The 23849-nt window shown below is 59.7% G+C and overlaps 1 protein-coding gene across 1 annotated transcript; it reads right to left on the reverse strand.

Annotated features, from left to right (window-relative positions):
• Positions 1-603: 603 nt before the first annotated feature.
• On the reverse strand, positions 604-10585 carry Elfn2 (extracellular leucine rich repeat and fibronectin type III domain containing 2). The gene is made up of 2 exons (XM_090328656.1): positions 9660-10585; positions 604-3481 (listed from the first exon to the last, which is right to left on the reverse strand). Exon 2 carries the CDS (start codon positions 3108-3110, stop codon positions 627-629), a length of 2484 nt encoding a protein of 827 aa, XP_090184782.1. The 5' UTR covers positions 3111-3481; positions 9660-10585; the 3' UTR covers positions 604-626.
• Positions 10586-23849: the final 13264 nt, after the last annotated feature.

The following is a 23849-nucleotide window of genomic DNA, read 5'->3' on the forward strand; positions in this document are numbered from 1 at the left end:
TGTGGGAACCCCAGGGGGCAGGGGGAACAGTGGGGGGGGTCACAGGCAGCAAGATGACCCCATTGAGTCTGCTGTGTGACCTGCAGCTGTCATGGTTTCTCTCTGGGCCGGCCACCCACCATGTGGGAGGCCCAAGGACCAGCCCCTGTCCTCTCCTAGGTGACCTGTCCCCTAGCTCGGGAAGCCCCCTCTGCTGTGGCTTTGGTCCAGCCCTAGCCCCATCTCCTCAACCCCACTAAACCTGTCGCTGGCCCCACCCCCACATGGTGTTCTGGCCTCCTCGCCCGGCCCCTGCCCGCACGCCCCAGCATGGCCCCTAGGCTACAGCACAGTAAAGACGACTGTTTGCGGTACCAGTTTGTAAACTTTAAGGAAAGAAATGTGTCTTTGTTTTCCTGTCCGTTACTGTCCGGTGTTGGTTTGTTCACAGTCAGGTGGTGGTCAGGTGTGTGCATGGGTGCGTGCGTGCGGGTGTGCGTGTGCGTCTGCGTCTCGGCCTGGGCCCCTCGTTCTGTTCCCCAGCCCCCCCCCCCAGCCATTGCCTGGGGTGGGGGGGACCCATCCTCCCCCACCCCCGCCCAATGCCCCAGCCCTCCCCCTCCAACCTCACCAGGGAGGAGAGAGGCTCACAGCTTCTGCTGGGCCGAGACCCCTTTCCAGTAATCCAGGATGTCGTGCAGGTCCTCATCCTTGGCGAACTGGACCTTCTTGCGCAGGGCGTGGCCGGCGGCCATGTACGCCTCCTCCCGGTGGTGCTTCTTGTAGGGCCGGAAGCGCTCCCAGATCTTGTGCGTGCTCTCGGACGAGTACTCGGGGCTGGAGGAGTACCCTGAGTAGTAGTGTCTGGGGGAGAGCTGCGAGTAGGCCGAATCCCGCTTGGAGCGGGTGAGCGGCTTGAGGAAGGACACGCGCTGGCTCAGGCTGTCCGTCCCCTCCTCGTAGTAGAGGGCCGGGAAGCTGTGCCGGTGCTCGCTGCAGTGGTAAGCCGGCTTCACCTCCAGGTGGTGGACGCCCCCGCTCCCGCTGCTGCCCCCGCTGCTGCCTGTGGGTACCAGCGGGAGCCGATCCAGCGGGCTGTTGAGGGGGCTGCCCTTCTCGATGTACTTGGAGTCGCCCTTGGCCAGTCCTGTGGCCGCGGGGTGGTCGGGCACGTCCAGGCTGAAGACCTTGGCGCTCTTGATGGAGCCGCTGGAGGACACGCTGCAGGTCTTACGGCTCACGGCGGCGTCGGCGCTGAGTTGGCGCTGGAGTGGATGGTGGCTGCTCTCCTTGAAGGGAGGCGACAGGAAGCTGGGCCGCTCCAGGGCCCCCGGGGTGGCCGTCACTGTGGAGGCGGCGGCCGCCACAGCTGCTGCGGCCGCCGCAGGGAGGGACTGGCACTCGAAGGCCAGCTCGGGATCCCCACCGCTGCTGCCGCCGCCCAGGAAGGAGGCCGTGTCCAGCTTGAGGGCGTCGATGCAGTTGTTGATGATCTGGTTGACCTTGTCCACCTCCTTGGCGATGGTGGAGATCTCGGCGGCCGAGCCCTGGCCGTTCTCAATGTCCGGAATGTCATCCTCGGGCCGCGCCAGGCCGTCCCCAGCGGCACCCGTGCGGACCTCAATATAGTTGCCTTTGGTGGCCACTTTGGGGGTGTCCAAGCCGGCCTCCAGCCCCTTGGAGGCGGGCAGCTTCTCCCCGATCATGGAGGGGATGGAGGACATGCGGGCCACGGGCAGGACGGGGGGCTCGCCCAGCTTCTGGGCAGCGTGCACGATGGAGCCGGCGTCCACGTCGGCCCCGTACCGCATCTCCAGGATGGTCTTCTTGACGTTGATGGACTTCTGCTTCTCCTCCTGCAGGCGGCGCTTGCGCAGGCAGTAGTACACGGCGCCCAGGACCAACACCATGCCGAAGAGGCAGCCCAGGATGGTCATGATGTAGTGCGTGGTGGTGGAGGTGCTGGGCGCCAGGTCGCCGGGGATGGGGTCCCGCGTGGTGAAGGTCAGACACGTGTGGTTGAAGCGGCGGCTGTTGCGGAGGGACGTCACGCAGAAGGTGTACTCGGTGTGCGCGCGCAGCTTGTCCAGGGTCACGATCTCCTTCTTGTTCTTGAGCGTCATGACGTCGGAGAAATAGCTGTTGTTGTACTGGACCAGGACGTACATCTTGCTGTACGGGTGGGGGATGGTGACCACCAGGGTGGCCGAGGTGAAGGTGACGTGGTGGAGCTTGATGGCTGGGCCCGCCGAGGCGTCGGTGGTGGACGAGGCCGGCGGCTCCACCGAGAGGATCTCGTCGGGATTGAAGCCCGAGTTCTCGTCGGGCTCCCTCTGGGCGTCGGTGGAGTAGGGCGTGGGGTGGCTCACGGGCCGGGCGGGCAGCGAGCCGTTGCGGCACTTGGCCTGCAGGACGGTGATGGCGTTGAGGCTGTGGTAGGGCCGGGGCACGAGCAGCGGGTAACCGGCGAACTCGCGGGGCGACTCGCACTGCAGGCGGTCGTAGTTCTTGGTGACGTTGTTGAAGACCACGAGCCAGGCGAGGAAACCGAAGAGGTCACACTCGCAGTTGAACGGGTTGCCAGCCAGCTCACACACCATGAGGCTGGCCAGGCTGGCGAAGGTGGCGCCGTCCAGACGGCTGAGGCGGTTGGAAGAGAGGTCGATGCTGATGAGGTTCGGGCACTCGGAGAAGGCGGCGGGCGTCACCACCTCGATGAGGTTGTGCTGCACAAAGAGGAACTGCAGGCGGCCCATGCCACGCAGCATGCCCTCCGTCAGGTTGCTGAGCCGGTTGTAGCCCAGCTGCAGGACCTGCAGGCTGGACTGGCCCAGGAAGGCGCCATCCTCGATGTAGGAGATCTCGTTCTTGGTGAGGTTGAGATCCGTGAGGTTCCCGAAGCGGTTGAGCGAGGAGTACAGCACGGCCTTGAGCTTGTTCTCGTTGAGCCGCAGGTCGTGCACCGTGCTGTTGATGTGCTGCGGGATGGTCTCGTAGGGCGGCTGGTTCTGGCTGCAGATGGCCAGCCACACGTAGCCCTTGTCCCCCTCGATGAGCCAGCAGTCCGCGCGCACCACGCCCGGCCGACACACGCACAGCAAGGCTGCCGCGCACAGCCCCAGGCGCAGCATGGCGCCGGCCTCGGCCCCCTGGCAGGCCCAAGCGTGGGAGGATCTAGTGGCAGGAAGCTGGGACCCGGGGCACAGTCCTCCCGGGGGCTGCCACCATCTTGGGGGCAACCCCCAACACAGGGGCTCCAGGCAAGCTGGGCCCGGCCGGTGCCCTAGAGAGAGGATGGGGAAGGGGAGGGCGTTCCTGGCTCCTGTGAGGGAAACACACAGGGTGCCAGGCCTTGACTTCCTCTCCCTCTCCCTCCTGGCCTTCCTCCTCGGGTTCTTGGCTCAGAGCGTCAGACGATTTCCACAGGAGACAGGAGTGTGGCTCTGGGGGGTAGCGAGAGAGACGGGGGCAGGAAGGAAGACACCCATCTGTCACCTGGTTCCTGAAAGGCAACACGGAGAGGGAGGGGGGGTGATGGATCAGTGGGGGGCTCAGAGCAGCCCCCCCCCGCCAGGCTCCAGCACAGGCCCCCCAATCCCTCCTCCTCTGTGCAGTGGGTACACCCTAGGGTCCCTGCTAGACAAAGGGGTGGGCTGAAAGGCGTCAAGAGGGGAGCAGGGACCTGAGGGCCGGGTAGCCTGGCCCAGCTGGGGTGGGAGAGGGGCCGGCTGGGGACCGAGGCAGAGAAAGAAGACACAGGGGGGCACAGGTACACGTACACGCGCTGCCCCAGACACCCCCGTGCACTGGTGCCTGGACTCACCTCCCGGCCAGCACGGAGCCCATGTTCTTACCTGAGCCACACGCACACACACCCGCACACACGTACACGCACGCACATGCGAGCGCACCTACCATCTGTACACACGACAGGCAGGCGTGCGCACAGGTGACACACCCAAGTGGGCACCCCGAATCCGGATAAAGAATTAAGAACCCAGCGAAATGCCTCCGTTCTCTGGGCCCAGAGATAAATAATTCATTTGTTGTGTAACTGCTCTTGTTCCAAAAATAATTCCCTTGTCTCAGCTTCCATGGGGGTGGGGAACACAGCATGTTGGCTGGGGGGGCCCCTACCCCCCATGCAGGGGGATTGGGGCTGGGGACTCCACAGGAGGAAGGCTGGGACAGCTCATCCTGGAGTGCAGCTGAGGGGAGGGTGGGGGACGAGAGTCAGAAAATCCAGAAAGATCCCTCAGCGTGATTTTCCCAGGAGTGCCCCCCCACAATCCGGCGCAGAAGCCTCAGGCTTCCAATATAACCTGGCTGAAGTCCCACCTGCCTTTCTGTACTTGGAGAACCAGAGGCTCGGAGAAGGACAGGGCCTGGTCCCAAGTAACCCAGCACAGCTTGGGCCAGGCTCAAGGCTTCAAAGACACCGGAGCACTGCCAGCAGGAGCCAGGAGTCCTGGGGCTCCATCCACACACCCTGACCGGACAGGCCAACCTCACCATCTCTGCTCCCACACGCATGAAGGAGGTTGGACCTGCTGGTTGAGGAAGTCAGGCCGCCTGGGCCAAGTGAGGCATGGGGGTGCAGTATCAACCCACAGAACTTCTGGATCCACCCTCACCTTCCAAGCCAGGAGACTGAGCCCCAGGCCCAGGGGGTGTTAGACTGGTCACCACGGCGAGCTAAATACAGCTCCACAGCCAGGCCTGACTCCAGCTCCCTCCTTGGGCTCTGAGGCACCGTCCAACCTCCTCCTCCTGCCTGGAGGAGGCCCAGGATGGTCAGAAAAACCCACAAAGAAAGCTGGGGACATCACAAGAGCCCCCTCCACTTTCCACTTCTCCCCCACCCTGGGGAACTCCAGGAGAGAAGGGCTTTGGAGGAGAAAAAATTAAACTACTGTCAAGGGAAACCAATTCACAGCCTGGAACGCCAGAGGTAGAGCAGAAGAGGGGCACAGTGCAGGGGAGAAAGCCAGAGAGGTCCCAGGCAGATGGGGGCTGGCAGGCGGCAAGGAGCAGCAGGTCCACAGAGGGCTGCATGGCAGGCGGCTGGGCAGGCAGGGGTGACAGAGGAGGTTGGCCTCCCACTCCTGCCTCCCACAGGGCCAGCTCGCGGGGAGGGGGTGGTCACAGGGCTGGCTGGCCAGCAGGTGCCAGGAAAGACACATGGCTCCAGGGAACCCTGGGGCCCCTCCAAAGGGTGGCCAGGGGGACATGGGGAGCGGAGGCATCTCCTCCATCTGCAGTCACCAGCAGCCACCCTGGTGTGCAGGTGCAAACACAGGCAGGCTCAAGGTGTGCTGACACATGCCAGGGGCACACGTGCCCAGGTGTGCACAGGACGCACATGGTAAGCTCCAGGGGTACATGCTGGCAGGCGGCTGGCGGGGAGAGGCGTGAGAGTTGGGGGCTCTCAGGACTGCAGGCAAGCCCCTGCCTGACAGATATGACGTGGTGAAGCACACGGGTACCCCGGGGGGTACCTGCAAAACTGGTTGAAAGGTACAGCCCGGGTTAGGGTACAGGAAGAGGCCAGGGGTGACGTACATGACAGCCAATCCTGCTCCAGCTTGCTCCTCCCCTTCTCCTTCCCCCCAGACAGACGGGGTTGTGCGCCAGTGGCTCCCACCTGTAATCCCAGCTACTCACGAGAGGATCTGGGGATGACAGTTCAAAGCCAGCCCATGGAGGAGAATCCGAAAGACTCTTAACGCCAATGAACAACCCAAGAGCCAGAAATGGAGCTGTGGCTCAAGTGGCTGGTGATGATGATGGTATTGAGCCAAAAACATAAAAAGCCAAGGGACAGAGCTCAGGCCGAGTTCAGGCCCCAGGACTGGCACACACCAAAATTCCAAACAGACCAGAGTGGCCAGAGGGCCAGGCCCCGCCAGCTCAGACGCAGAGCTCTGCCCCAGGCCCTCAAGGTGACCCTGCAGGGGCCTCTGCTGCTGCTTCTGGGCCCCAGCCCGGCTTGGCTCTCACCTTCTCCGTGACTCACCCTGTCCCATGTACGTCAGCTGCCCTGTCCCATCCCTGGGCTTCCTGCCCACCACCCATCGAGGCCTGGTGCAGCCGGGGAGGGGGACAAGGAGGCCAAAAAGGTGCTGACAGCAGCACTGGCCCCCAGCCCAGCTTTGCCCGGATCCCCGCACAGGTGCACAGTGGGGGAGGGGCTGAGCCAGCAGGTCTGGGAGGAGAGGGTCCCATGGGTGGCACAGACAAGGTCACCCCCTTCTCCTGTGACATCAGGGGTGGGGGGTAGGGGCTGGCCTCACCCATGACCCACCTGGGGACCAAGAGGAGGAAGGAAAGCAACAGTAACAGGAAAGCCAAGCGGGAAAGCAGAGGAAGAGACAGATGCAGCGTCAGAGGTGGAGAAGCTGGTCACAGCCAGCTGGAGGACAGACTTGGGGGGTGGGGAGGGCTCTCATGCACTTGCTGTCCCCCCAATCTAGACCTGGCTGAGTCCCCTAAAACGCAACCTGGGATGAGCCAGAGAGAGAGGGGAGCCACGGGAAGTAACCTCTGGGAGCAGGGCCTCCACATTGCCCAGGCCCTAAGCGGCCACGGGGGAAGCCAGCATGGGCAGGCAGCACGGGCCAGGCCGGTGCAGCATGGGGGCAGAGCGGGGCCCCTGGTTGCCAGTCTGGCTGGCCATGGGGACATCTCTGAACAGAGAGCAGAGAGAAGTGACAGCAGCACTGCCTAGCATGGGCCGCTCTGAAGGGCAGCGCTGAGCCGGGCCAGGTGCCTCCAAACCCCTGGACAGATGCCAGCCTCCTCCAGGATGACCCAACTGCAGCTACGCCCTTCCTGACTGGTGCCACGTGGCTCCAGGCCCCCAGAACCTTCCAATGGGGAAAGAGGAAGAGCCCTGGCTCAGCCCAATCCCAGCCCCTCACAGGGAAACCGAGGCCAGGAGAGGAGGGAAGCCAATCCCCACCTGACCAGCCCGCACCTTCTGAACCCCAATACCCTCCAATCACCTGTGCAAGGGGGGACAGCAGTGAGCTTGGCGCCGAGGGCCGCCCTGTGGGGAATCCTCATCACCCCACACTGGGGTGCCCCTGCACTCAGGCTCCAGGTCACCCTGCAGGGCAGGGTCAGCCTGAGGGCTGGACCTGGCCAAAGCGGAAGCTGGAGTATACTGACCTCGAGTGAGCCTCTGGGCCCCTCTGAGCCAGTCTGCCCCTGTGAGAGGAGATGATGCCACTCAAGGTCCCTGGGAAGTCAAGCAGGGCAGGAGATCCCACAGACCCCGCTGCCTCTGCTTCTGCTGTGGGTGAGGGGACACCCATCAGCTCAGGGGAGCCGGAGGGGGAGAGTCAGTCTGTGTCCTCAGCTCTCTGTCCAGCCTGGACTCCTTCCTCGGTGGGCCTGTCAGCTCTGCCAGCCAGCAGAAGCCACAGTCCCCATTCAGGTACTGGACATTACCCAGAATTAGGAGGCCTCTACCTCCTGGGTCCCAAAGCCTCCTCTCATTTGTGAAGTGGGATGTGGCACTTTGTTACTAAACTACTGCTTGCTAAGTTAAGTGGATATCAGGTAGTGTGCTCCAGCTGCAGGGGAGAGAGAAAAAACACGGATATTGGAGAAGAGAAATCCTGGCATGGACGCCTGAGCTGCATGAGGTAGACACAGTGATTAACCACTCTGGGCTCAAGTTAGGGGTCAATGGCAGTCCTTTGTATGGTAAGTATCTTGTCTGCCATGCTTACCTCCAACCCTTGAATCTGACATCGACCCTGCATGGCTAGGGCCTAATTGTACAGATAAGGAAATTGAACCCTTCTCCTTGTACAGCTTTCTAAAGGCACGGCTTCAGGGAAGGGATGGTCACCTGGCAGGTCACCTCAGTGTCCCTACAACCAACTGCCTTGCTTCATTCAGATCTCTGTGCAATGACTGCCCGGCTCTGAGGCTCAGATAACGCCCTCTTCAGTCAACGCTAGGCGTGGTCCTCTCAGCACCACCCCGGGGCCTGGAGTGCTGATCATCTCTTGCTTCCCCCTTACTAAACCACCAGTGCAGACAGGGCTGGCATCGCCCCTGCTCCCTTCCCAGGCCTGCCGCAGGCTCAGACAGAGCAGGCTGGGTACATGGGACCAGTGTACGAACCCCAATGCTCATAGCTGCTCCTGCTCACCTAGCCGGGCGCCAGCAGCTCACATCTGTAATCCTAGCTACTCAGGAGGCTGAGATCTGAGGATTGTGGCTCAAAGCCAGCATGGGCAAGAAACTCCGTGAAACTCTTATCTCCAAGTAACCCCCAAAAGCTGAAAGTGGAGGTGTGGCTCAAGGGGTAGAGGGCCAGCCCTGAGCAGAAAAGCTCAGGGACAATACCTAGGCCCTGGGTTCAATCTCCAAGACTACCACAAAAAGAAGGAAAGAAGGGGAGAGGGAGGAAGGAAGAAAGGGAGGGGGGGAAACAGAGGGAGGCAGGGAGAGAAGGAACCTGGCCTTCCTCTGCGGCCTTATAATGCTTCTTCTCCTTTTATAGATGAGGAAACTGAGGCTCACACAGGATCTGCCCAAGATCACACAGCCAGGGCCCAGGCTAGCCCAAGCTGGGCACTTGTAACTATGGGCATCCCGGGTTCTCATAGCTCCCACACTTCCAGGAGCCAGGGAATCTGCATCCCCCCGTCTGCTTGCTAGAAGCTTCCTGTTCTATGACAAATCCAGCACGGTGTCCCGGGCTGACGCACAACGCTGCGCGAGCAGGCCCCCGTGATACCCACACGCCTGAGCTGAAGGCCTTCCCCTGCTCTTGGGCTACCCCAGGTACTTCCTGCTGGGGTCTGGGCAATGACATCGCAGCTGCCAGTCAGCCAACGCCCTCAGAAGGCCCCAGGCTGCTCCAGGCCCGGCTGTGTAGGACTCATCCCGTCCCATCAGCTCTCATTAGTTGCAGCCTGCAGGCCGGGCGTCCCCAGAGAGTCGGCCTCTGCCCTCAGCGCCTATGCGCCCAGCTCCATCTCTGTGTCCTCCTGCGTGCTGAGCTGGCTGGGAGAAACGGACTGCAGACCTGGGCTCACCCTGGGCAACAGCCATCTGCCCCAGCAGGCCCTGCACACCCAACCCACACCCAACCGTTCTGGGCCTGGGGAAAACCACACCCCTCCCCAGCCTCCAGGCTGAGAGCCGGGCCTCGCTGTCCACGCCTCGGGAGGGGCGTGGGCTGGCAAGGAGGGCCTCCGCCTCCTCCTCTGCTCTGAGACGGGCCATGCACATGGGTTCCTTGGGCTTGCCAGGCCCACCACGAGGCCTCTGCCCCTGCCCACTAGGCCCCCTGAGTTCATCGGACCCTTTTCTGCTCCAGGGGGTCCCTGGCCATGGCCTGATCACCATGGAAACAGGGAGGAGGATGGAGTTTTCCTTGAGACCCTGGCCGTAGCCAGCACCCCAGGGAGGCCAGTTCGAGCCCAGGCCAGCCGCCCACCGGCCCAGACACAGCTTCCTGAGAGGCCCTGCAGACGAGTCTACACTAGAGTCACCAAAGAGTCCCCTCCAGGCTACTCAGGGGTCTGCCTCCCTTCCTCCCCCTCCCACCTGGGATGGCATCACCTCCCCAGGACCCGGCCACTCCCTCTGGCCCTGCCTCCCCCACCTGGCCTTGTCCTCCCCCGCTGGCTGGACCACAGCCGCTGGGCACTACTCACCGACTCCACGGGACCCGCTCTCTGCCACAGTGCCTGCGCATGCCCGGCTGCCTCTGCCTGCACGGCCTCCATTCATTCAATAAACATTTATGGAACACCTACTATGTACCAGGCGCCGGCTAGGCCCACCCTCCCGGCCTGCTCCTCCTCCAGGGTCCCGGGGTGGACGCCCCCTGCCTTGCACCACCCTCGTGGCTGTCCCGAGGGAGGGGTTGGAAGGCATGGCTGCTGCCTGGGGCAGGGGATGGGCAAACGCAAAGGCTGGCAGCTGGGGCGTCTGCTCGTTCAGTGCTGGGGTGACCCCGGTCTCCCAGGCAAGGACACGGGGCTCAGCATTGGGCCCTGCTTTGAAGGGATGCTGGAAATTCTGCCCAACTACACGCATTTTGGGTTTAGCTACCCAGCAACACTGGCAACTTGTAGGAATCTACTGACACCTCTGGACAATGGTGTAGCCCCGGGTCTGTACCTCATAGGGCAGAGAGGGTGATATGCCACCCCCCCCCCAGCTTGGGCTGCCCTGGCCGCTAGCCACAGCCATTTTAGATGCCAGCAAGTAAGGGACCCCCAGAACGGGGGGGGCATTTAGAATCTGCTTATGTGGGGTTCCCTCAAGCCCCCGGCTGGGACTCCAGGATGCCAGTCACAGCCTGGCACTTGCACTGTCTCCCTCCCCAGCCTCTATGGCAGGACTAACAGCATGCACAGCCCTTGGAGGTCTCTGGCTAGAAGTCTAGGGTGGATCTAGGTTCTCTGGATCTCGAAGCCCTATGGGTCCTGGCCTGTAGGGTTCCCCATTTTCCTGGATGTAAAGCTGCCCTGAGCCATGCAAGCTCCCCTTGACTCCCAACATGCCACCTGGAGTGAGGACCCCCGGCCAGGAGAGCAACCACAGGCCCTTCCTGTCCCTCTCAGAGGCTTCTGCATCTCTGCTGCCCCACAATGCTGCGGGGGTGGCTGGGTCAAGGGAAGGGCTCCTGCAGGGCTTCCAACACAAACACAAGGCCCTGCCAGCTGTCTGGCACCAGCCTGTCTGAACTAGGTGCCTAAGCAGAGCCTGGGCACAGGGATTCAGGGTTCTGGGGTACCCCCCAGGCTCTTGCCACTCCTGGGGCCTCTGCCTCCTATCTGTCTCCTCCAGGTCCCTCTGCCTGCCCAGCCTCTGGACTGGGCTGCCCAGTGCTCCAGGCAGAGCCCAAGATCTAGAACCTTCTGTCTGCTCACCACCTCCCACCAAGTGTTCGCAAGGGGTGGGCATGGCTACCATCACGGATGGCCCAGCTCCCTCCCCTGGCCTTGAGTAGCCACTCTGAGCAGGTGGGGACCAGCTCCAAGGCCACGGGGCGCCCGCAGCTGCAGCCCAGAAAACAAAGAGGCTCTGTCTGTGCCCAGGGCTGACAAAGGGGGTCCCGGAAATACCGGGACGGGGGGGGGGGGGGAGGTGGTGACTGCTAGCCAGCAGAACCTATGGCCTTCTGAGTCAACTAACTAGGGGTGGCCCATCCCTGCACACCAGACCCTCCCCCCCCCCCCGCCCACCTCATCAGGGAAGGCCAAGGGCGCAAACTCAGGCCCAGCTCCTCTGTGGCTCGCTATCTTCCAGGCCTGTTTCACCCTCTATAAAACAGAACAAGAAGGGCACTGGCTACAAGGGGAGCCACAGGGTAGATAGAGCCTAGCACTCAGGAACTGCACAGGAACTTAAGGGCTGCCCGTGAGGTCTGTGGCCCAGCCCCAGGGGCGTGGCGCAGGTCTGGCACACAGTAGGGCCTCTCATCATCCAGTGGCTAAACCATGGCTCCTAGTCTTGTCTTCCCATTGGTCCTGAGAGCTCTGCACCCCTCTTTGCCTCTGTCCCTACTCTCTCTCTAAGGTCCAGGCCCCTCAAAACCCTGTTCCCACCCGCCCCCTTCAGCCTGTTCCGGGCCTCGGTTTCTCTCCCGTTGCCAAAGCACAATGGTTGTTATAATTAACGGATTATCTCAGTGCGACAGCTGTGGTCCTTTGAAAATTAGGTTGAATAACAAGATCCTGATGTATGGTAATTTCCTTTCATCTCTCTCCCTCACTCCAGCCTTCTTATGCATGCAAATGCTTTCTTCCTTCCCCATCGCCGTCCTTCTCCCTGGCCTCCTCTTCTAGTGATGGACTAAGGTTAAACCTCGAGGCAGGGGCGCCGACCCTCAGGGCCACCGGTGATGAATAAATCTAAATCTGATCCTACCTCTAAGTAGTGGCCTCAGCTCTCTGTCCTTCCAAACCTGGCCCACCCACAAGGTATCTGGGCCTCTCCCACCCTAACTGGCTAAGCCCAGCTGCCCCTGGGAACCACCTCCACCCTTCCACCACCCCCACAACCTCCACCTCCAGCTCTAGCTGATCTGGGGAAATGCCAGCCTCCAGGGCCTCCTGTCTTCACCTGGTCAGGGTCCCCCTGCTGTCCTCATCACAGAACCCTTTCCCCTGCCTGGGCTCTCCCAGGAAGGCCTGACCGTGATTCTGGGAGCCAAGCTGCAGGCCCTCTGTAGATGCTCCATAAACATGTGTTCGGGGATAATGGAGAGGCTTGTCCCCCCTCCCTCCTTAAAAAGGTAAAGAAACCACAGCTCAGAGTGATTAATGACTTGTTCACAATCACACAGCTCATGCAAGACAAAAACCAGGACTTGAACCCAGGTCCGTGGCTCCGTGTCCAACTTCTGCACGCTGGGAAGGGCTGTGAGGCCCAGGGTCTGCACAGATCTTGGGGACTTGACCCTCCCTCCAGCCTCAGCTAAGGAGACAAGCTCCCAGCCTCCCTGTCACTACTCCAGTCTGGCTTTGGACAGGCCACATGACTCTTGGGGCCTGCTCAGCTGCTGGCTATAGAGATGCTGCTCACATCTGGGGCTCTTCTTACCCCGCCCCTACTGCAAACCCCACTGCAGGGCCCCTGACAGGCAGGTCAGCAGGCAGGTGGAAGAGGTCATTGGAAGAGAGTGGGGAGCATGGGGTGCTGGTGCGGGGGGGTCAGGTCATCACCTGGGACAGTAAGCGCTGAACCTCCGTGGCCACTTCCGGGAACAGCAGGGAGGAGGCACTAGCCTAGCCAGAGGCTGCAGGTCCTGTGTGGTTCTGATCCTGACATCCAGATCAGCAGAGGAGGGGGTAAAGGGTGGGACAAAATGGGGCCATCTTCCCTGACTCTCCCTCCTCCACAGACCCAGAAGAGAGCTCACAACCCACGTGTGGGCCCAGACCTCTAGTCTCGTGCCCCGCCGTGTCCCTCATGATCCTCTGGAGTTTTGGAGAGGCCCACTCACATGTCCTCTAGGCCTTCAGCAAGCTGCCCCTAAGCTGGAGAGCCATTCCAACTTATCCCTGACACGGGAGCCTCCTCCTCTGAGAAGTCCTCAGAGATTTCTCCTCCACAGGCAGAAGGGCTGCCCTCCCTGATTCAACCACATCCAACGGGCGTGCCTTCCCTGGGAAGGTCCTGGAGATCATCTCAGCCCATGTCATCTCCCGCTTTACAGGGGTGGGGGAAACTGAGGCACGGATGAGCAACAGCAGTTCTGCAGTCATGATGTACTAGAGCCCCAGGCTCTGCTCCTTCTAGCCCTCCTGGGGGTGCTGTTGCGCCCTTCACCTGTATCTCCCCACCCCACCCACCAGCCCACAGCTATCTGAGGGTGGGATCCCATCTTCCTCTCTGCATGCCCCCCCACCCCAGTGCCTAGCCTAAGGCCTGGCGCATAGTAGGCACTCAGTAAATGTCTGTTGAATTGAATTGCGCTCAGGGCGGCCAGTCGTCTCTGCTCTGTAAGAGAAGCATAGAGTTAGTGGAGCTGTTCCCATGGCAACCAGGGGGCAGGACCACGCTGGTGGGGCGAGGACCACCTGCCCCAAGGACCCTGAGGGCCCTGGGGAGGGGCCTGAGAAGAAGCAGAGGCACTCAGACTTCCAGGAGTCTGAATCCCAGTCATGCTGCCTCATTTGTCAAGTGGAGGTGACACTCGGTCCTGTGCTCCTAGGACAGCTCCTGAGGAGGACTAGAAGAGACGCAGGTTCATACACCGTGACCCCCAGCCCCCCACACCAAGTGCCCGGCGCCTGATGCACAAGTCACAGGGCTACTGTGCCCTCTGGCCAGACAGGAATGTGGAGACCCAGGAGCAGCTCATGGCTGGCACCCAGGCTGTATGCTGTCTCCCTGCCCTGAGGGGAGGAGGCGGGACCACAAACCCTAGACAAAGATGCTGCTGTGACCCTGCAGGGGCCAGGCCCAGGGCTGGACCAGAGTCCTACCCAGGTCTAGAAGCTTCCATTCAGCCGAGAAGGTGCTCAGTGTGAGCCCAGGACTGGGAAGAGTGAGGTGAGCCACTGGTTCACCCCTCCCCGCGGGGGTGAGCGCAGCTTCCACAGCTCCCTCGAGGGTTCAAAGCCAGCCTCAGATCGGAGGCTGCAAAGGCCTGAGCAGGCCCTGGCACTAATATAGATCAGTAGAGATATAAATACACAGCTGGGCTGGTCCCAGGGCCAAGCAGGAGCTGCGCCCTGCCCCACTGTCCCCTTCCTTCTGGCCTCAGTTTCATGAGCACTCCAGTTCTTTAGGCAGAAGCACAGAGCCCTCCACCCCAGCAGGCCGGAGACCCGGGGAGGAGAGATACGTCTCCCTGAGCTTCCTGGGCCCTGCCCTGCTCACTGGCCTGGCACTGGGAAGGACAGGGGGACCGGAAGCCATCTCCCATCTTCCATGGCACAGCGCTAGCTTCCCATCTTCCTGTCATCTTCTGGCCTTGGAGAGGTCAGGGACAGGAACATTCTGGGCCACGCTAGGGTCCAATCTGATGACCCAGAGGCTCTCCACAAGCACTGGCAGGCTGAAGGGATGAGAGGCACCATAGGAGCAGAGGGTGCCATGCACGTGGCGGAGCACGGGCTGGGAGGGAGAAGGACACGCCTCCTGCAAGCCAGCACATGCCAGGCCCTGCACACTTCCTGCAGCAATGCTGGGGTGAGGAACTGAGGCAGAGAGGGGTCAGGGGCCTGCCTGCCCACAGCTCCTGGGTCCTGGTGGGCGACAGGGCAGGCACAAGTAGGATACAATGCAGGATGCCGGATGCCTGGGGCGCCCCAAGGGCCAGAGGCAGGGAGGAAAAGGGCTCATTCTCTCCACACAACTCTGAATGGCAGATAGACACTCTCACACGACACACAGGGTAACTGAGGCAACAAAAGGTGATCCACCCCCAGACTCCAGCCCAACCACTGGGAAGGCTGGCACCTGGGCTCCCCCTCAGTCCCTCTGACAGTCACCCCAAGGGCTGCAGATCTGGACCTGGCTGCTGGATGGCCTGGCCACTGTCCAGCTTCAGTTTCCCCCACAGCCAGCCTCCTCGGTCTCATGCAACTGTACAAGCAGCAAACGTTATGCTGACGGGAAATTCCGACTGTTTAAAAACTGTGAGGTTCTGTCCATACACAGAACTTTTCGGTGACTAGTAAGTGTTCCTTGATCTCTCTCTTCACCTCTCCCCTCTTTTTTCCCCTTCCTTCCTTCTCTTCTTTCCCCTTTCTTTTTCTTCTTCTTGTTGTGCTTAGACTCAGGGACTCTAGTTCTCACCCGATTTCTTTAATTAAGGCAGGCACTCTACCACTTGAGCCACACCCCCACTTCTGACTTTTCGGTGGTTCCTTGGAGGTAAGTCTCACCGACTTTGCTACCAGGCTGCCTTCAAGTCCCCATCTTCAGATCTCAGCCTCCTGAATAGCTAGGGTCACAGGCGTGAGCCACAGTCCCCGGCTGCCTTTTCCTTCTTTTCTAAAAACCTTGTGCCTGTCATCACAGCTATCCACGGGGCACAGCAGCAGTCCCAGCATGAAGGGCCCCTCTGAGTTCAACCTCAGCATCCTGGGAGCCCCCCACTGCTTTTCTACCCATCCTACAGATGAGGAAGAGGGGCTCAGAGAGGTCAAACGACCCGTTCCACCTCACACCAGGGCCGGGCGGCGACACTGGTGATGTGGGATACGGTCAGCTCCGGGCACACCCGTGCCCACAGCACCCAGGTTCATCCCCCTTCCCGAGAGGTGTGCAGTATTCACGTTCCATCAGCAGCGGCGCATGCACCCGTCTCCAAGGCCTCCAGGAGCCCCATTAATCATTCAGACACACCTGCATATTCATTAACTTCCGAATTAATACCGGGTCCCTTATTACTTCAGGCCTGCTGCCTGCATTAAAGACACTTCATTCATTATTAAACTCCCTTGATAAACGATCAGGACCCCCCCTTCACAGAGCGGGCAGCACCCAGACTCTCTGCCCACCCCCCAGGCAGCAAGATTGTTCTCCATGCTGGCTGCTGTGTGACCTTGAGCCAAACCCTTACCGTCTCTGAACTTCCTGCCTATTGACTGGGTAAGATCAGGCAAAGAACAGCCTCTCAGCTCTGCTCAGACTTGTCTGTGCGTGTGTGTTCCTGGAATCACAAAATGACTCCATAATCAAGGAGACGGGAGCCCCAGGGGTGGAGGTGGGAGGAGGTCATCTCTGGTCCCTCCTAGATGGTGGGGCACCCAGCCCTGAAATGCCCCCATCACCCACAGGCACATCTGTCCCTGGGACCTGGGTTCAGCAGATTGGGACCCAGCCACACCAGAGGCCAAGGAGAATGGATACCAAGTGCCACATAGCCTTAGCTGTGGCGGAGGTTAGTTAAGCACAGCCCCGTGCCTTGTGAGCACACACTGCCAGGCCTGGCTGAGTGGAGCTGGGCACCCCTGCTCTAAAGTAGAGGGCATCCCTTCACTTTACAGATGGGAGGACTGAGGCCTGCCAGGTCAAGGTCATCAGTCCGGGCAAGCTGAGATGGCAGGGACCCAGGTGTGCCACCCCAGCCTCGCCGCTGGCCCTGGCATACTTCTCCCTTCTTGGCATATACTTCACACGCATCCCTGCTTAATGGAGCTGCAGCAACACAGGCTAGATCCCCCACTTGCTGGCAGACACCCCAATCAATCTCCATTACGCCTGACGCTGAGAGCCCTCAAACAACGAAGCAAGAGGCTTAGCTCCCACTGCCCCCGCCCCTCTGCACAGCTCCCACTGGCTGCAACCTGCCTTTCCCCTTCCCCTCAGCCAGACCACCAGGCCAAAGGGTCCCACCCAGCTCCCCCAGAACCCCCAGCAATACATACAACAGGCCAAGGCTTTGCTCCTGGCCCCTAGCTGTGTGACTATGGGGCCATCACCCAAACCTCTCTGGGCCCATCACTTCCGGTAGGTTTTTGTCTTGCCTCCTCCTTTCCCTTGGGTCCACCTGAGTCCACTCCACCTGACACCTGGCCCAGACACAGGCTGCAAGTTACCCCTGCCCCTGCCAGCAAGCTACAACAGCCTCAGAGGCTCCAGCTTCTGATGTTAATGCTGCCTCTGGGCACCCCTGGGTACCTACATAGGAGCCAGAAGTCCTCCGAAAGACCCAGGCCTCCAGAGCAAGCGTCACCACAGACATAGCCCCACAGCAGCCCATTTAACCAGCCTCTGCTAACAGTTGCCAGAGCCACTCTCCAACCAGGAAGGAGACCAAGGCCTGAGAAAAACAAAGTGGACTCGCCAGGCCACAGTTACAATGGGATCCCATCTGTGCCCGTGTGCCAGGTCTAGCAAGCAAAAGGCAAGATCTGGACACCAGTGGCTCACACCTGTCTAATCCCAGCTACCCAAAAGGCTGTGATCTGAGGATCACGGTCCAATGCCAGCCAGAGAGAGAAAGTCCATGGGACTCTTATTTTAAATTAACAACTGAAAAAGCTAGGAGTGGAGCTATGGCTCAAGAGGAAGAGGACCAGCCTTAGCCGAAAAAGCTAAGTGAGAGCAAAAAGCCCTGGGTTCAAGCCCCAGTGCAGAAAGAGACTGAGAGGGAGGGAGGAGGGGAAGAAGAGGGAAAGAAGGACGGGAGGAAGGGAGGGAGGGAGGGAGGGAGGGAGAGAAGGAGGTGAAAGGGACTGCAGGCAAGACCTCCATCCAGGGAGCAGTGCCCATGTGCCATTTCCAATGCAGGGACTCATTAAAGCCCCACACGGCCCTGAGAGAGGCACATGAGAGACGAGAAAACACCAGAGCAGCAAAGCTCTCACCCAAGGATGCACAGCTAAGAACAGGGTGGCACAGCAAGCCAGCCCCTGGCCCACCCTGCCCTCAGGCCTGCCCATCCCCCTCCCTGGGCCTGGGGCAGGGCATTGCTCTGCAGGGACTCTCCCCGCTCATCTGTACAGGGCCCCCGCTCTACAGGGGCCCTGGGTGACACGGAGGGCTCCAGAGATGGGGCTGTGGGCTTGGGGCCTGCTTTCCGCACGAGCCATGGTGCCCCCATCCATCCAACTGTCCCCGTGCACCAGAAATGCCAACTTGTGGGGAGATGCCACACCTCTGGGAGCTTAAAACCACCGGGGGGGGGCTGGGGACCCCAGAAGGGGCTGCCTGCCTCTGCGATCCACGGGCCTAGAGACCCCAGCACCACCATGCCTGCCAGTTCACGTGCCATCCACTGCAGGGTCAGGAGGGCAGTGAGAAGATGAAGACCACCCCAGCCAGCCCCACCCCTCCCTGCTCCCTCAGCAGCTAGCACCTACACTCCGCTCTGAACCATGCCCTCCGCACCCCAGTTCCTGCGCTCTGGCCTCCCTCCTGCCACTGAAGGAGTGAAGGGAGCTAAGTGCTAGTCTCGCTCCCCAGACCCCAGGAGCCTCTCCCCAACCCAGAGCAGCCCACAGGGGTTATCATCCCACCCTGAACCCCATGGTCTTTCCCCTGCCCTGCCACTACACACCCAGGCCAAACAGCTCCTTCTATACTAAGTCCTCCAGTCCAGAAGGTCTTAGTCTTCCTGTGAAGATGGGTCTCTACTACTGCCTTGCCCTAGGCCTTGAGCCATCTGCACCCCTCACTCCTACACACACACACACACAATGCCTGCCCATGGCTGTGCTCTAAATGTGTGCCCTTTCCCTGAACTGCTGGGGTGACCCACTGGACCCTACAACTTCCACCTCCACAAATCCAGCCCCACCCCCACCCCACTGACCCCAGTCCTCTGCAACATCCCTCCCTCATCCCTCTCTCCTGTTCCAGCCTCATCCCAGACCTGGAAGGATGGGGGTGGGAAGGGAAGGCAGAAACCGGACCAAGCCTGCCTTCTCCACATGCTCAAATTAGTATCATCTCTTAAGTACAGAGGGGGAAACTGAGGCACGGGGTGGGGCCTGTGACCACACCCTCCCTCCTGAGGCTGTGCACCCGTGCCCCAAGCCACCCAGCAGTCCAGGGAAGAGGCCAGGTCAGGATCCCCCTGTCCACCCTCAGCTTCTGCCCAGAGCTGACCCCATAGTAGGGAACAGCACAACTGCTCCCCCCACACCCCTCAGAGCTGTGGCACCAGGAGGATGCTGCCCCCGCCACCTCAGAGGCCCAGAGACCTGTGGCTGAGCCCCCAAGACAGGACAGGCAGGAAAGGCCACATGGACATGACAGGGCCCCCGAGCTGAGTTGCAGCCCCACAGCAGGAGGGGCTCCTAAGGGTTACCACCCATTGGACAGGCATCGTCCGCGGCATGCGCGAATGCTGGGAGCCCCCCACGAACACCACCAGCTTCCGCACCCTGCTTTCTGAGGGCGGTTCGGGGATCCTGACTACTCTCACCACCCGGAGGACGGCAGACCCAACAGAGGAGTTCAAAGAAGCAGCAAGGACTTTCCCCACATACCCTGCCTCCCCTTCCCGGGCCCCTCATGCCTTCCTAATGGGGTGAGGATTAAGCTGGGGCTTCCGTCCGGAAGTCCTTTAACTCATACCTCCCTTCTAAGTCTGACCTAGGGAAAGCTGGCACGGCGAGAGCCTCATTCATGGCAGGCTGTGCCCAGCCAGGGAGACTGCAGGGCACCAGCTCCACTAAGCCATCGGAAAGCGGGTGAGTCCTACTCCCTCCTGCAGCTGTGTGACCTTGGGCTCCAGAGTTAACCTCTCTGGTGGAACTGCCTCATCTAGAAAGTAGGAGCGATTGCACCCAGCCTGCCCGGGGTGGGTGTGAGGATCAAGAGAGCTAATCCGCGTGAAGTGCTTAGTCGTCTCCTGGCACAGAGCAAGCCCTCGATAAATGCTAGCCCGTGTAATTATGTGAAGGAGAGTTAAATATCTCCCCCCCTCCCAGTTAAGCCATTTGTAACGCTCGCCTTCTGGGGCAAGCTGGCAGATTCAAGCACAGCCTGTGGTTCCCTTTTCTTGGCCAGCTCAGGCTGGAAGCAGACTCTGCCATCCGCTGGCGCTGACCACTGGCTGGAGTTAGCCACTGACCCCACCATCCCCTGGTGTTTGCTGTCACTCAAAGCAGAGGGGCTCCTCGGTGTGATGTGGCCTTCTGGGCTCTGAGTGTGTGGCCCTGGCTTCAAGCCCCTCCAGAGCTGGTCCACCTGGTAACCTCCTCAGATATTCGCAGCTGACAGATGAGGAAACTGAGGCCCCCAGCGAGAGGTAAGAGTGCAGCCACCAAGCTGGGCCCACAGCCTCTCCTGAGAGCCTGGCCCCTTGATCTGTGGGAGAGGAGCTCCCAGGCACGGGCAGGAGCAAATGACCCACGGGCAAGGGAGGCGGCCTTCAGCCTCCAGGGTCTCAGAGCAGAGGCCTGGGAAGACCCTCAGCCCCCTCCTGACAATCGGGAAGGGGGCATCCCAGGTGCTGAGAGAAGCAGAGAATGGGGTAAGAGGCAGCCTGCTCCCTCAGTGCCCCTGCACCTTCCATGACACTTCAGGAAACTGGACGCCGCCAATACCAAGTACAAAAAGCCAGCTCCATCTTCAGTGAGCCCCCATATGTAATGGGGGACTTGTAAAGTCCAGACAGGGGGTGGAATCCCCTAAGGTCCACAGGGGGGACTGGTTGTCAGAAAACTGGTGGCGTACCCTACAGCTGGCACCAGCCAGAAAGATTCAGAAAACCATACCCAACTCTTCATCAGCTACATCTGGGACCCCCTCTCCTGATCTGTGCACAGCAGGGTCTGACTTGGGGTCTCCCTGGTGACAACAGGGAGTGGGCCGGCAGCAGACCACATGGTCTATGACTACAACAGAGTCCAAGTGCCCACTCTGGCCCAGCAGTGGCACAAGAAGCATCAGGGGGTTCCCAGGGACCAAGGCCATACCTGCAATATGGCTGCTGATGCTTTTGTTTCCCAGACAAGGAGAAGCCAGAAGATGCTAAACATCATCCCTGGACCAAGAAGCAGAGCCGGGTAGACTGATGGACAGAGCAGGCAGAGGTGGGGGGTACAGCTGAGGGTCTGGGTGAGGCTGGGAAAGAGGGGCACAGCTTAAAGGAAGGCATCAAGAGCCTTCCTGATGGGGGGATAGGGTGTCCCAGAATTCCTTAAGTCACGGAGGTGCCATCTCTAATGAGTGCCCACCACGATGCTGACACATGCCCCCACTGTACCCCAACAATTTATCACACCTAAGCCATTCCCACTTTTCCTCCTAACCTCCCAGTGTCACCATAGTCATGGAACAGTCCCCCATTCCTCTACTGTCCCAGCAGTCCAGACACTTGTGGATGTCCAACCAAGTCAAGAAGAGCCAACTACAGCTCCAAGCCAGCTCTCAGACACCCCTGCTGCCACCTCTGCTTTTGGAAGCGTCTCCCAAGAGCCCGGCCCCCTCCAGCTGCTGCTGCTGCAGGGGGCGTGGCAAGGCCTGAGGGGCGGGGCCAAGAGACAGGCGCCTGTAGAAGGATGGGGATGGGCCCAGGGAGAAGACTGGTCCAGGTCCCAGTTGCCTTGGCAACAGGACTAATTAATTCCGACTTGGGCTCCATCTGTGCATTGGCTGGATGGGAGGTTTGGGCTCGCGGGTGTTTGTTTTCAAGTGAAGGGGAGAGAAGCAAGACGCTGGGGGCTGTGGCCCCAAAGACTGATGGAGCTGTGATACCCCAATTCACCCCCAGCATCCTCACCACATACAGGAAAGGCGGGCTTATCCCCCAGAGACAGTCCCAAGTCCTCCAATTCCCACAAAGTGGCTCAGCACCCCAGCCCAAACACAGCCTCACACAGACAGCAGCAGAAGCGCACGCGCGCACGCGCACACACACACACACACACACACACACACACACACACACACACACACACACACACACACACAGCTGGTCCTGAGCTAAGTGAGCCAAGACTCAACTTCACCATCTACACAATGGCCAGCCTGCTACCCAAAAAGGGCTTCCAGAAGGACGTGGGGAAGCCTGGCCTCCCTGGGGAGGACTCTGCCGAGGGGGACTGGACGATGGGAGCATGGATCCCGTAACCAGCATGGAGTACTTTTGAGGAACTGGATCCAGGCCCAGAGGACTGGGACATGCCTGTTGGAGAGGGAGGGAGCGCCAAGGCTGGGCCAAGACCTGGCAGGTTTCAGAAGCCAGGACAAAGGCTCTGGATCTGGGCCCAAGGATGGGGGGAACCAGTAAGTGACACACTGGGGAGCTGGCACCCGGCCAAGGCACAGGATGATTCAGGTACCAGTTCAGGTGGTGAGGGCAACAGAGAGGCCCCAGAAGGACCGAGTGGGGCTGTGTCTGCGGGGTGAGGGGACAGAGGGTATAATGCCAGTTCAGGGACAGGGCAGGGGTGGTGACACTGGCTCTTGGAGCTCAAATCTCAGTTCCAACTCTACCTGTAGAGCAATCACACCCTCTAAACCTCACCCCTGAAAACAGGGGAAAGAGCAGTACCTATGCTCCAGCTTTTGGAAAGGCACCTCCTCCTGGATCCCCCACTCAGCCTGAAACATGACACCCCAGGCACCCGGGCCAGGCCCAGCGTCAGGACGCTGGCCTCTGTGAAACACCCACTATGTGCTGAACACCTACTGTGTGCCAGGCTACTCACCCTGTCATAGGCCACAGGGGACAAAGGTCAGGAAGGAAGGGTCTAAATTTATTGAGAGGCCCTTTGCGTCTCTGAATCTCAGCTCCTTCATGTCAAATGGGTAGCACCCTGCATCCACATATCTGTAATCCCAGCTTTTCAGGAGGCTAAAATGGATAGCCTTGGTAAAATGTAAAGAGAGACACTATTTTTCTTGAGGTACTGGGGCTTGACCTTAGGGCCTCAAGCTTGCTAGGCTGGCACTCTACCACTGCAGCCATACCTCCAGACCTGCCTTTTGATGCTTATTTTGGAAATGGAAGCCTAGCAAATTTCTCTGCCTGGGTTTGGATCAAATTGCAAACTTCCAGATTTCATTTTCCTAAGTAGCTAGAAGACAGGTATGGGCTACCTGTGCCCAGCTTGAGAGATCTTATCTTAAAAGAAAAATGCGTAATGGGGCTGGGAGTTTCGCCTAAGTGATAGAGTACTTGCCTAACATGCACGAAGACCAGGGTTCGATTCCTGGCTACCACCTACATAGAAAAAGCCGGAAGTGTCGCTATGGCTCAAGTGGTAGAGCTTTAACCTTGGGAAAGCCCAAGGACAGTGCTCAGGCCTTGAGGTCAAGCCCCAGGACAAGAAAGAAAGAAAGACAGAGAGAGAGAGAGAGAGGGAGGGAGGGGGGGAGGGAGGGAGGGAGGGAGATAGAGAGAGAGGGGGGGGGGCAGGGAGGGAGAGAGAGAGAATGTGTAAGGGTTGTGGTTGCACACACCTATAATCTCAGCTACTTGAAAGGTGGCAGTAGAAGATCATGGCTCAACATATAATGAGTGATTGTTGTCCTTAATGTACTACATTATTTCTCATCTCTTTGGCTGTCCCTTGGCTATCTCATATTGTTACAGTATTTCACCTTGTTATCTGATATATTGTATACATGCTTATTTGGTTATTTGCAATTGGCTAGGGAAGGGGGGAGAACAAGATGAGGGGTGGGGTGGGAGAGGAAAATGGGGACAAGACATGAGAAAGGGTATCAATGTCTGTGAAGTAGTGTACCTTGTATCTGGTGAATAGAATGTAACCCTTCTATTAATTACAATAAAAAATATGTGAAGAAAAAAAAAAGATTATGGCTCAAGATCGAAACTAGCTGAAAACAAACTGAAGCAAAAAGGGCTGGAGGCATCGTTCAAGCAGTAGAGCACCTTGCTAGGAAGCCTAAGGCCTGAGTTCAAACTCTAGTACTACCCAAAAAAAAAACCCAGCCCCACAGGAGAGTGATGT

This window comes from Megascapheus bottae, chromosome 2 (genome assembly GCF_031878675.1).
Source record: "Megascapheus bottae isolate mThoBot1 chromosome 2, mThoBot2.hap1, whole genome shotgun sequence".
NCBI lineage: Eukaryota > Metazoa > Chordata > Mammalia > Rodentia > Geomyidae > Megascapheus > Megascapheus bottae.

Coding starts and splice junctions, on each gene's coding strand:
- Elfn2 (XM_090328656.1), bottom strand. CDS start 3,110: ATGCTGCGCCTGGGGCTGTGCGCGGCAGCCTTGCTGTGCGTGTGTCGG.